Here is a 13,218-nt window from a genome sequence, read left to right as displayed (position 1 = left end):
TATGTCTTTATAACAACCTTCTCAGTTTCTAAGAAATAACCCCCCTGCTAGTTTAGGAGCAAATTCTGTAATTCCAAGAAACAAATTCAATCACATTTTTATCTTATGCCAGTGTTCTCCTTGCCTCCAGGTGACAGTCATAACAGCCAGGTGGCAATCAAACTTATTCCACACAGCACACACTTGATTATCTCCTGAAAAGATGAACACCCTGAACAGGAAGGCTGAGAGTAGCCTGTCTGAATTTCACTTCTAACTTGGCAAAAGCATTCCCCTGAAGGGGAAGATCCAGGACCAAATCTCCCCAGATAGGGAAAAGAACCATTTCCACCTTCCAGCCCTGATGCACCATGAGTCAGGCCCTGGGGCTGTGCATCAGGAGGCTAACAGCTCCAGTTGGTATAGAATCATAGAATCGCCCAGATTGGAAGAGACCTCCAAGATCATCCAGTCCAACCTAGCACCCAGCCCTGTCCAATCAACTAGACCATGGCACTAAGTTCCTCATCCATTCATTTCTTGAACACCTCCAGGGACGGCGACTCCACCACCTCCCTGGGCAGCCCACACCAATGCCAATCACTCTCTCAGTGAAGATCTTCTAACATCTAGCCTAGACCTCCTCTGGCACAGCCTGAGACTGTATTCTCTTGTTCTGTTGCTGGTTGCCTGGGAGAGGAGACCAACTCCACCTGGCTACAGCCTCCCTTCAGGTAGTTGTATACAGTAATAAGTATCTCTTGCTGTACCCCACAGGTTTTTAAAAGCTCTGACTGGCCAGAGTGGGAAGTACCTGCTTAGTGCATTGACCCGTTCCTACCCTTCTAATTTGCTCTGTGCACCGTGTAAGGATATGGCAAGTTACCTAAGATCAAACTGGCTTCCCTTCTACTTAATTCAGCACTCTTGTGCCTGTGTCCTTTATGGATCAAGCTCTGATAGGAACAACAGAGTTTTGGGACTGGGTGACTTCCAGGCACTACAGCTCTGCACATTTTAGAAGGAAAAGAACCTCTAGGGAATAAGAAGTTAGTTCTTCAATGTGAATTACACAGGACTTAGACAGTGTAACAAAAATAGGAAGCAGAAACAAACCTTGCAAAATGTGAAAGCCAAGCCCCTGAATTCCCAGGGACAGAGTGGCTCTAACATATCATGTTATGAGTTCACAGGTATTTTATGCAGCATGCCTCTCCAAGCAGGCGTCACAATATTATATATTGAGTTACCTCCAGCTATCACAACATGTAAACCCAAGGGCAACAGAGGGCATTTTCCCATCATTAAGCAGTGCAGGACCTTTGTAATAGCTTTGAAAGCATTATGCTATTGCTGATAACTTTAGTGGGTTACTTACCACATCACAGTCTCCAAGATCCAGCTTCTCTAAGGTTGAATTAATTTGTAGCATTGAAGCAAAGAACACCCCACCTTTGTTTCCTATTTTGTTTCCAGTCATTCTCAAATATGAAAGGGTCTCATTCATCTAGACAAAACAATAAGAACAAAATGGCCTGAAAACCACCACTGTCCTTTTCCCTGCTGGTTGTCACACAAAGACAAAACATCCCTAAGTGATAACACTGGTTAAGCAGCTGGCTCAGGCTCCCCTCAGTGGAATCAAAACATGTGAGAGTCTGGAAGCAAAATTCATGTATTTGAAAACTTTTGTTTCTCCCAAGTTCACAAACTTCACAATCAGGAAACTAACCCAAGCAGATATTTCTACCTAAATTGGCAGCTGAAATGCAAATGATATCAAACAGTTTAAACAAGAAGACAACTTGCTTTATTTATCATGTTCTTAATTCACACAAACAGTCACAGCTCAGTGGAGCGGGTCACCTTCAGTAGGACAACTTGGCAGAGTCAAAGCAGCAGGTAAGCCATTATAGACTGGCTACTTTGCTAGCTATATAAAGTTCTGATGAAGTGACAGAAAAATCAGAATCTTTCCCCTCATCCTGCACAGAATTTCAATGGATATGAAATATCAGATCACTGTTAAAGCCTTAAATTTAATGCAGAGTAGTTTCACATTCTTAATTCCTCAGTACCACTGTAGTCACTCATTATCACAGATCAGGTTTGACTGCAAAACAAGTAGTTCTGTGAGCAGCAGAACTATTGCAGGATGATTTCATATAGCTTGGACATATTCTTTATGTCCCCAGCACCACTTTTCTGGCTGCAGAATCTCACTAGAGCATCCTCACGGCACAACCATAGTCACATCCCACCACCGACCTACTCAGCAAACTCAGCCAAGGCTGCCATGGGGCTGCACAAATAGTTTTGGAGGGTTGTTTGAAAGCTGCTGTAGAGTTTTGGAGGCCTGTCAAATTTAGTTGAAATCAGTTCAGAGTTCAAAGAGTGTGAAGAAGGAAGAAAGAGCTCACACGAGTCTCATTTCACAAACACAACGAATCTTACACACAAGCCTTGTTTCCTCGGGAAACCACATGAAAAACAACAAACGTTTGTATGCTGCTGCTGCAAGGCCATGTTTTGAAAACATGCCTCAGACATCCTGAATCAAGACAAATATTGACATCAAGGGGCAGGCAAATTTAATAAAATGTGCTTATTTTTCTAAAAAGGAATGAACCGGTGGCATTATAGATCCTACAGCATGTTTCACACAGAAAAACCCAGCTGTAAGAGTTGTGGTAATTAAGTGTTAATGGCAGCACAGTGCAGCTTTCTCTTGTGTGAAATCTGATTTCTGAAGTCTGCCTTGGGAAAAGAAGCAATCCCTGTGATACAGCAAAGAAGTGAATGGACTGAAGACAGAGGGCCCTTTCAGCCAGCTCTGATCTTGGCAGGACGGCCAGTACTGTTCATCAAAAGCAAAAATGTCAGACCAGATGCCACTGTCTGTATCTTCCAGACAAATACTCACATGGAGCGCTGCTGCTATCAGCTCTGCTCCACTTGTGCCAATATCATTAAACATCAGGTTAAGGTAGCGCAGAGTGGAGTTTTCCTGAGGGACAAACAAAGCAGAAAGCAATGAGACTGTTTTTCAGAGCATGTCTGATTTTTTCAAAGAGGAGATGCATCATACATCTGCTTACAATCTCTGTCCTTCACTGCATCTCAGTCAGCCCCTGATTTGGAGGGGTAGTTAAAGAGCATAGTGTGTAGGCTCTCACGGGGTTTGCAGGTGCCACCTAGAAACCTGTGTGCTCTGCACAATTAAACAAGGCAGATGGTCAGGCTCAGGCATTTTGTGAATTTAATAGCCTTCCCTGAGCTCCAAGAACACAGGCAACATGTCAAAACTCATCATTTTCTGTCTGTATTCCAGTGCTTACAATGACAAAATCACCCTATTTAAGTTTCCTATGTACAGGCCCACAAAAAGGCCAACAAAGATGTTAAAATAGGGGCCCTGGCACACATGACACTACCATTACCTCCTCTGTGGAACTGATCTGTAAGCCTAAACCCCCCACAGTTTATTCCATAGTTGTTTCTTCAGGACCCCCAAACCAAACAGTCAACAAGTTAAAAACCTCCAGAGTCTGACTGAGTTAGCTGGGGTATTTCTAAAGTGTGGGGGGGTGGCTAACACCTAAACCACCACACCTCCCTAGAGAATAAAACCTGAGATTCCACTGGAATGGATTTGGGTGTGAAAGTCAAAAATAATGGAACTTTGCCATACCAATGCATTCTTGTCTCCAATACACCACACACAAATATTACCATAGCCAAAGACATTACAAACTGCTGACAGATAAACATCACTTTGGCACCTGGAGGAACGTTGCCATGTGCTTTGCTCCAGCATCAGTCAACACGTTCCACCTAAGATCTAAACCTGAAAAAAGATGAAGAATTAAGAATGTGACAAATGGGTATCTACAATTAACTGATCTCTAAACAAAAAGAAATCAAGATGAACTAAAGCTGAAATCAAGAGTGTTTATGTTTTCTCATATTACCACAGCAATGTCAAGCACATGAAAAAAGCCTACCTGTGACAAACACAGAACTACGTAAGACAGAGGCAAGAACCTTAAGATCATCATCTGTAACTCTCTGCACAGGCACTAGATGATTATTTCCAGCTATTTTCAGTGTGATCCCCTTGGTCCATGTACTGTAACATAAAAATATGCACATGGGGAGAAGGAAATTTACACAGAAAAAATAATTCTTCTACCTACTAAGCATATCCATTCTTGCCCTTACTCATGTGTTTGCACACAGCTTGCTGCTGTCACTACCTTTGGTAGTGCCATGACAGACATGATTCAAGCTGTACCTCAGAACTGTCCTTTTTGATATTCTGAAGATACTGCCCAGCTGTGAGACCACACTTAGCAAACAAGCACAGAAAGCAGGAAGATGAGGGGAAGACAGATGGAAGCAAAGACTGTCCTGGAGGTTACTTTATCTTCCTCTTTTCACTTGTTCCCTTTCTTTTTTTCACTCTATCCTGCCCCAGAATCAAAACCTAAGTATTTCCCAGTGCTGTATTTTCTCAAGTTTTCTCACCAGAGGACAATTAACTTTGACACCAGGAGCATCCATGAGAGGAAACCCTACCAAGCCACAAAACGAGAGAGAGCTTGAGTGGTTAATACCTTGGCAGGATGCAGAGTTGAGGGAAGCATTACCAGATGGAAGCTAACTGGATGCAGCTGAGGCTTTTTAAACAGGAGTGAAACAAAAGAAAGGGAGTTAGGATGAACAGACACTTGGTTTGGCTTCTTTGAGGGACATAAAGGCACCATCCTGTGCATTTTTCACTTTTTTTGATTTCACTGCTTGTAAAGCTGCCCAGAAAGGATATATAGCTGCAAACTTCTGCCAAGATGATGTCAAGATGAGTCAAACCAGAACTTCAGCAGTAAATGCTAAATATGATTTATGTTTAAGCCTGAAACAGCATGAACTTTCTTGTTTAGTTCCTTGTTCTGCTATCTTTTTTAAGGCCTGCAAGAGCATCTGAAACATGCTGTTTGTAATTTCCTTACATTTTATCACTTCTATCGACTTCCTGAAGCACATGAGCAATGAAAGGGTTCTCAGGCTGACCCAAGCTTTGGCAGGCCTGCACATAGTGCTGATGAAGATCTGGACGAACTGACATGACCTGCTGGAAAACAGAGCGAAGTGTTACTGCATCATTAAGGCAGCCTAGCAACATCACCATGGACTCGAGTGCTGTTGTGCCAGGCTCTGTACAACAGTAAAAATGGGCTTGTCTGAAAAGGGTTACAGCTCTTGCTATGCAACACAAGAATAACTGATCGATGCAGACAGGCAGGAAAAGCCCAAGGGAAGGAATGTGGGTTTGCGGACATGTTTCTGCTATGCCGTCTCCTAGAATCTGAGCTAACAGAGGATTACTATTCACAGAGGTAAGTTCTTTTTCCCTGTAAAGCAGCTGGCCTACCTGAGTGATCAACCTGCACCCTCTCCCTGCAGCGCCTGCCCCGCGGCTGAGCTCTGCTCCAAGGTTATGTCTGGCCGAGTCTCCCGTTTCCAAGCAGGGCAACCTGAGTCCTCCCAGGGTCCTCCTCTCTGGGGAGGAGGTTCGGCTCTCAGAACCTACTCCAAGGTGCCTCAGCACTACTTCCCCTAGTCACACGGATCAGTAGCCACTTCAGGGGTGCCTAACCAAGTCCTTTCCACCAAAGAAATCCTACTGCCTTCCCCTGCCCTCTCTGGCAGGAGGGATGGGCTGGAATCACAAACTCTCCTGTGCCACAGTGTGTAGGACTCGCTCCTCATTACTGAACTTGCAGGCAATAAAAACTGAAATATCCTTGTGCCACATCTGAGTTAACACTGAGAAGCCCCACGGGGGTCCTGCTCATCGGGTTTGCTCAGTTCTTCTTTCTTGTCTTGGTGGCACCTGGAAACAGCCAGTCCCTGGAAATGTGACATCTTCCCAGTTACAGCTGCAGAAAATGTAATCTCCCACCTGATGCCCTCACAGCTGCCTCCTAACCTTCAGTTACTCTAATTCCTTAAATGTCAGCTTTTCTTCTGTTCCAGGTTTCCTCTGTCCAGATATCAGAGGCAGTCAAGTAGTTGCCCCTTACCACCTTTTGCTATCAGCATGAGTACAACTTGCTGATATTAAACATCAGACTCACTGGCACCTCTGTGGTTCAGAAACTGCTGCAGCAGAAGAAAGTGCAACCTTTTCACTATAAAATTATTCCAGTTTTACAGTCAGCATAGCTGAAGACAGATTTCAGTCAATGTTTGTAAATGCAGGCATTCAAGTCACAAGGAGGTTGCTTTGTTCATCTGCCCTGACTTCATAAGGCCACTCTCCAAATCTGGCTGTTGTGGATGCATTGGGATTCAAACCAGTGGTCCTGCTGTATGTGTTTGTTGAGTTCAAAACCTGCAGCACAAGCAGGTTTCTGAGGCTAGAACCTGTCCCTAAATGCCTCTAATTCTTCCAATATTTATTTAGTGTAGGAAAGTCTCTGAGTACTCTTGATTCTTAATGTTTTTCTCTTTAGAAATCAAAATTAAGGAGCAGAGATGGCTGAGTCTCAGCAGATCCAGGAAGCCAGTGCAGGGGACATTCACTACCTTAAAGCTGACTTTGTTGATTGTGAGGATGACCACGTTGAGACTGTGCAAGAAATATCAGTGAATGAAGTGCCAGATAATGAAGATCTTCCTCCCACACATGTCACAGACAGGATATTTTTTATGGATTTAGCCAATAAGCAACTGCAAACTATCTCACCAGAGGTCTTGAGCCTAGAACATCTGGAAGAGCTGCACGCGGAAAAGAACCTGATCATAAGCATCCCCAGGGACATCAATCGCCTGAGGCACATGAAGGTCCTCTACCTGGATCAGAATCACATACAGGACATCTGTGAAGAGCTGGGGGATCTGAAATGTCTTCAGAGCTTAGATTTAAGTAGCAATCCCCTCTGCTGCAGTTCGCTGCCAGTTATCAGCAAGTTGCAGTCCCTTCGTCAGCTCAGGCTCTATAAAACAAACTTGCAGGAACTCCCAGTGCAGATCTGCGAGTGCCTCCATCACGTTGAACTGCTTGGCCTTTCTGACAATAATCTCAAGTGTCTGCCTAAAGAAACAGTGAACCTGACAAAACTCAAGGAAATTTACCTCCAGAAAAACAGATTGGAAAGTTTTCCCAAGGAGCTTTGTTATATTGCTAATTTAGAAATAATAGATCTGGAACAAAATCTGATCAGTCTCATCCCAGAAGAGGTAGGCTTTTTGACAAACTTAGTTAAGCTATTTTTAGCTTTTAATAACTTATCCTCCATTCCTCCCACACTGCAATATTGCCAGAAACTGGCTGTGTTGGATCTGTCTCATAATCTCCTGCACAAGCTTCCTGCAGGATTGAAGAATCTCACTGAAATGAGAGAACTCAGACTGTCTGCTAACAGCCTGGAGAAGTTCCCACGTCAGATCTGCTGCTGGCAGTCCCTTTCCCATGTTTACCTGAGGAACACTGGTCTGAGGAAAGTACCCGAGTCCTTCACCAGATTAACCAGTGTCAGGATACTAGATCTGAGTGAAAATTGCTTTGATAAGATTCCCAAAGGGATATGCACTATGAAAAGTCTAGAAGAACTGGCCCTGGATGAGAATCACATACAGGAGGTATTTGTTCCTTTGCTTTCCTTTTTATTTTACTGATACTTCCTTTGTGCAAAATCCGAGTAATTCATCACACCTGAGTGTCAGCTTCCCTACAAGAGTGAGAAGGCATGGTCCACCTCATACGCACCTTAGCATGTGTTACTTGCTGTACTGACATCTGAGTACTCAGGCAGGGAGAGAATCAGAATCATCTAGGCTGGAAAAGACCTTTAAAATCATCAAGTACAACCACTAACTTAACACTTCCAAGGTCACTGCTAAACCACGTTTCCCAGCACTACATCTCTATCTTTTACATGCCTCCAAGGATGGTGACTCTACCACTTCCCTGGGCAACCTTGACCACCCTTTGGTGAAGAAATTTTTCCTAATGTCCAACCTAAACCTCCCTTGGTGCAACTTGAGGTCCACCATGTCTCTGGGCAAGCTTGACTACCCTTTGGTGAATAAAGTTTTCCTAACGTCCAACCTAAACCTTCTTTCATGCAACTTGAGGCTGTTTCCTCCTGTCTTGTCACCTGCTACTTGGAAGAAGAGATGGACCCCCACCTGGCTCCAACCTCCTTTTAGGTAGCTGTAGAGAGGTGGTCTTCCCTCAGCCTCCTTTTCTCTAGACTAGACAACCCCAGTTCCCTCAGGCTCCTCACAAGATTTTTTACCAACTTCTTTGCCCTTCTCTGGACCCACTAGAATAGCAAGAACGTGGAGACACTGACCTGTAAAGATGAACTAGTGAGTGGAGGGAGTGCTTCAGAGTTTTTTGTGTCTTTCCCTGTGCACGCTGGAAAAATAAGAGCTGCATTTGCGTAGGATCAATACGTCACAAGCTGAAACAGAGCAGAGGGCAGTTTAAAAATGGATGTGGGATTGTTAATGCCTTTAACACCATTACCATTTGCTGTTCATTTGATAATGAGCAATTATGTACCCTACAGCTGTGTTATTATCAGGGTAACACAATTCATGGCCATATTCATTCTAGGGCTCAGAGTACACCTTCCTTTTTTACATAATACCGTGCTGCTTTCTTTTCCAAGGAGATTTTTACTTGTGCAGCTCTCTTCTTGAAGGTTACATTTACAGAAAGAGTAATTTGTGCAAAAGAATCACTTTCAGATTTCTCCCATTTACATTGCTCTCTCCTACACTGTGCATACAAAGGAAATGAAGAAGCAGACTAATGTTTCTGCTCAGAACTAAAATCACCCCCCTAAGAAATCTTTCCAGCAGAGCAAACAATATGGATTATTATTTTTTGGAGGGGGGCAAAATCTCCACCATACTGTGAGGTATAAAGTTACATTAATGAGCAGAACATCCTGTGTTCATCCATCAACAGTAATGCAGCTCCAGAGCATTTTCCTGGAGATTTTTTTTCCCTGAAAACAAAACCCCAAAGATTGCTGTTTAATTGACATAATGTGTCTTTTTAATGACTCTGTCTAGATACCTGCAGAGGTGAAAGAACTGACAAATTTGAAATGTCTTGGCCTGTCTGAAAACCAATTCAGTATCTTTCCTAAGGAAATCTTTCTCCTGGAGTCATTAGAGAGATTACACCTGGGACAAAATAAAGGAATTAAATTCACAAGTCTGCCAGAAGATATCAGCAAATTGAAGGTAGGAGCAATAGAAGGGAGAAGATCTTGGTCTGCTCACCGCATGGACTTCAGTTGCTCTCAAATGCAGGACTGAAGGTTTCTCCAAATCTCTTCAAACCCCACCTGGAGTACTGTGTACAGTTCTGGAGCCCCCAACACAAGGACATAGAACTGTTGGAGTGAGTCCAGAGGAGGCCACAAAGATGCTCAGAGGGCTGGAGCCAACTCTGCTATGAGGACAGGCTATCAGAGTTGGGGCTCTGCAGCCTGTAGAAGGCTTCCAGGAGACCTTGTAGTGGCCTTTCAGTATCTGAAGGGGCCTACAGGAGGGCTGGGGAGGGACTATTGACAAGGTCTTGTAATGACAGGATGAGGAGGAATGGGTTTAAACTGGCAGAGGGGAGATTTAAACTGGATGTTTTGCAGTGAGAGTGCTGAAACACTGGCACAGGTTGCCCAGGGAGGCTGTGGATGCTCCCTCCCTGGTGGTCTTGAAGGCCAGGTTCGATGAGTCCTTGAGCAACCTGTTCCAGTGGTTGGTGTCGCTGCCTGTGATAAGGGGTTGGAACTGGATGATCTTTGAAGTCCCTTCCAACCTACACCATTCTACAATTCTATGGTGCAGCATCAGGCCAGGGCTGTCAGCACAGGAATAACATCAGACCTCAGTGTTTGAAAACTGCATTGTCTCTGTTTAGTAGACATTGCAGTGGTATCTCAGTTTGTAAGCCTTACTTTTGCATTTGCTAATATTCTCTGTACATTGATTACAATTCAAGCTAAGGGGAAATCTTGTAATTACTAAAACTCATGCACTCGTATCTTCCAGAATCTGAAAGAACTGCATGTGGAGAATAATTCTCTGGAGTATCTGCCTGCAGCAATCAGCTCATTGAGCCACTTGAAAACACTGGACTGTCGCAATAACCTCCTTAAGCAGCTCCCAGACTCTTTGTGCCAAATAAAAGGTGAACAAGAACCTTCCTGTTTGTGGCCTTAAAGACACAAGTACCACCAAGCACGCTGGAAGGAGGGAAAGAAGGAAAGGAAGACTCATCTTGTAACTGTAAGGGAGCCAACTAGGGTAACAGTTAGGGACTGGGAGGATGGGGGAAGTGCTGTACCCAAGCCAAGCAGGTAGGAGGGCATCATCTATCACCTACGTCACCCTTAGGGTCTGGAGTAAAGGATGTTTCCCAGAGCTCAGCTTTAAGCAGACCCCCTGATATGAAAAGACATAACTGTGTCAGCACCAGTGAATGCAGGGCAGTAGTGTGGAACTGGCTCTCTAAGGGTGCTTCCCCAGCCCAGTCCTTCCATCTTCCCCAGTTCCCTCTGTGTGGCTAAGTCCATTAGCACTGTAGGTTGCTAATGAGCAGGACTCAGGAAAGCTGAATTTGGCCACCTGGCTGCCAGGTGAATAGTCTTCACCTAATGAAGCAAATGCTTTGCTAGGAGAGCTGGGTCACACCCTTCTATATTTGGGAGCAGAAACTTCAAAGTATAATCTCTCTGGTTAGATGTTTGATGTACACAGGCATTACATGCACAGGCTGAACTGTTTGTGCCTCATCTGGGAACATGCAGGAATGCTCCATGTTCTTTGTGCTACAGCTGTTTGCTTTTGTGTGTTCAGGCTTGAAAAAGCTCTTCCTTCAGAACAATCAACTGTCCCAGCTGCCTGAGGATCTGGACAGTCTTCAGCAGCTGGAGCTAGTACTTTTGGATGAGAACCCCATGACAGACCCTCCAACTGAAGTGTGCTGCCAGGGGACAGCTGCCATCTGGGAATACTTACAGGAAAAAAAGCGTAGAAAGGCCATGAACTTAAAGGTAGGTGTGTTAAGAAAGCCACCACAATATACATACAAAGCTGCAGCTTTCATAATAGCTACTCTGCAGAACAACCTACAGGGCACTATGCAACATAAAAACACCTTAACCCACCATCTGTATCAGCTATGGCAGAGCAGTACTTCCACCACTGATCATGTTAAGGCAGAATAAGGGGAACCATCAGGAAGCACAGCACTGGCTATCATTCAAAAATGTACCAGAAGGTTGTCACTGCCCCACCAGGTCACAGTTAGCAGGCACAGAACAACATTCACAACTTGCAAGAGAGTTTTCCTTGGTTCCTTGTCCACTGAAACAAGGCAACTCCTTTAGAGTCAAGGCATTCTTACTTAAAGACAAAACTAACTGCAGGTGGCATCTTCACTCATAGAACACATTCATAGAATCAAGCAGGTTGGAAGAGACCTCCAAGATCATGCAGTCCAACCTAGCACCCAGCCCTGTCCAATCAACTAGACCATGGCACTAAGTGCCTCATCCAGTCTTTCTTTGAACACCTCCAGGGACAGAGGTGTAGTACTGTTCCATACAACTGTTTTCTTTTACCCATTTCTTCCAGGTAACCAGATTGTTCTCTCTTCTCTTTTTCCAGGTCAAAAGATTGTGGCATAGGTTGAAGGGAATTGGACCTTTCTTGACACTGTATAATGTAGCAAAACCAAAAAATACGACAAACAAAGGAAAAGGATCAAAAGCCAAAAAGTGATATTGGGTAGTAAATTGCACAAAGCTCTTTTCATTGATGAAGAAGGGCAAATATGATCAAGTACAAGTGAGGAAGAGACAAACAGTATTAAAGCATTTGAACCAGTGAGTGTTACAGTAACACCATTTCTGAGCTTTGTTTTTGTGCTTCTGTCAACATGGACTCCAGCTGGAACAGGCAGGTTCTGAAATATTCCCATTCTGAATGGATGTTATCTCAAAGCAAAAAGGCAGCTGATTGACTGGGAATTAATTGAATCTGTAGGATCTGGTGCAATGAAGTGTTCTTTGTTTTGAATCCCGAAGTATTTTACAGGCAATTCTTAGAAGTGTGTTTTCCAGTCAGTGAGGTACAGCCATACCTAGAGTAGAACATTAATTGTAGTCCCACCTACTAGTAGTTATTTAATGAGTCTTACATTCAGAAATGATCAGTATCTTCTTCTTCCAGGCAGTCACAGCACATGCAAGTACATTACCTGCCTCAGCATCTTGTCTTACACAGCTGCAAAAAGCTCTTTCGAAAGTCTTTTTACACTTCTGCAGAACTGTTGGCTCATGTTTTGACAATCTGGAGTTACAACGTGTTGAATGACTGCAAGCTGTCAGTTCCTTATAGCTCATCTCTGAGATAGCTTGGTGGCAGTTTGTAAAACATCTGTACAGCAGACTTATTTGAAAGCAAGAATTCTGCAGAACGCAATATTCTGCAATGATTCTGGTCCCAGCACCTTTGCTATTCAGAAGAGCCACAACAAAACCTCTTTGCTGTAATTCAAGCATGCCAAACTGATATGAAGCCATGCTTTCCCACAACACTTTGCAGATAGCTGTTTGCCCCAGACATCTGATGTCCTTGTCTTGTTTTTGTTCTGTAATGCTCAATTCCTCTTGAAACCCCTCCACAGTTTTATCTGTGGCACACATAAAGCTCAGAGCTGGACTGGGACTGGCCAATGTGCAGGTTCAAAATCCATGAGTGGGCAGCAGCAGAACCCTTTGTTTAGTTTAACTGGCTGCTTGGAACTGCAGTCCTGCTTTCCCTCCCCTTGTCTGAGTTGCCTCACAGAAGTTGGTGGGATCCTGAAGAAGGTGGTGAAGGAAGTGTCACCAAAACCCAGCTCTTAGAATTCCACTTCCAGGTAGTGCTCTCTGAAAGCTGTGGCTACTTCTGCACCCAGGGCATGGATCTTATTTCTGTTTGGCCTCTGAAATGATTGATACTGAAATCTCACTAATATGCTTGTTGGCAGGAGAGAGCTGTGAATGCAGGAACGAGGGGTGGCTTGGTTTTCATTTTCCATTTCTCTAGGTAACTGATGCTGTTTTGATTGTTTAGAGGCGTCTTATGGATTTTCTTTGCCCTAAGTGGAAGCAAAGAGGAACAGAGAGAAGGATGATTCAGAGACCACTGAGGAGGAAAACACTGGAA

The 13,218-nt window shown here is 44.0% G+C and overlaps 2 protein-coding genes across 10 annotated transcripts in view; one reads left to right on the top strand and one right to left on the bottom strand.

Annotated features, from left to right (window-relative positions):
• Positions 1-8,464, bottom strand: part of LRRC34 (leucine rich repeat containing 34) — an 18,507-nt gene extending 10,043 nt beyond the window's left edge. For 4 of the 9 annotated variants that reach the window (XR_010307125.1, XM_064164943.1, XM_064164944.1 and 1 more), the window contains exons 1-5: positions 4,989-5,182; positions 3,984-4,108; positions 3,762-3,826; positions 2,903-2,986; positions 1,358-1,486 (exon numbers count right to left, since the gene is read on the bottom strand). Coding sequence is in view for 8 of the 9 variants with exons in the window: in XM_064164943.1 (XP_064021013.1) it covers positions 1,358-1,486; positions 2,903-2,986; positions 3,762-3,826; positions 3,984-4,108; positions 4,989-5,167 (582 nt within the window). In the remaining variant the exon portion in view is untranslated. Of the gene's footprint in view, positions 1-1,357; positions 1,487-2,902; positions 2,987-3,761; positions 3,827-3,983; positions 4,109-4,506; positions 4,590-4,988; positions 5,183-5,410; positions 5,544-8,339 lie in introns of those variants that run through there. The other 5 variants (XM_064164945.1, XM_064164947.1, XM_064164950.1 and 2 more) reach the window with 5 other exon arrangements.
• On the top strand, positions 4,554-13,218 carry LRRIQ4 (leucine rich repeats and IQ motif containing 4). The gene is made up of 6 exons (XM_064164939.1): positions 4,554-5,375; positions 6,495-7,623; positions 9,070-9,243; positions 10,054-10,192; positions 10,861-11,057; positions 11,674-13,218. The coding sequence occupies exons 2-6, from the start codon at positions 6,517-6,519 to the stop codon at positions 11,785-11,787; spliced, it is 1,731 nt and encodes a 576-aa protein (XP_064021009.1). The 5' UTR covers positions 4,554-5,375; positions 6,495-6,516; the 3' UTR covers positions 11,788-13,218.

The sequence above is a fragment of the Pogoniulus pusillus genome, chromosome 26, assembly GCF_015220805.1.
Source record: "Pogoniulus pusillus isolate bPogPus1 chromosome 26, bPogPus1.pri, whole genome shotgun sequence".
NCBI classification, from domain to species: Eukaryota; Metazoa; Chordata; class Aves; order Piciformes; family Lybiidae; genus Pogoniulus; species Pogoniulus pusillus.
This window is presented reverse-complemented; position numbering and strand designations above follow the sequence as displayed.

Excerpts from the sequence above, each read along its gene's own strand:
- LRRIQ4 (XM_064164939.1), top strand. The coding sequence starts at position 6,517 with ATGGCTGAGTCTCAGCAGATCCAGGAAGCCAGTGCAGGGGACATTCAC. Across the intron at positions 7,624-9,069 it reads ATGAGAATCACATACAGGAG|ATACCTGCAGAGGTGAAAGA; the intron begins GTATTTGTTCCT and ends GACTCTGTCTAG. Across the intron at positions 9,244-10,053 it reads AAGATATCAGCAAATTGAAG|AATCTGAAAGAACTGCATGT; the intron begins GTAGGAGCAATA and ends CGTATCTTCCAG.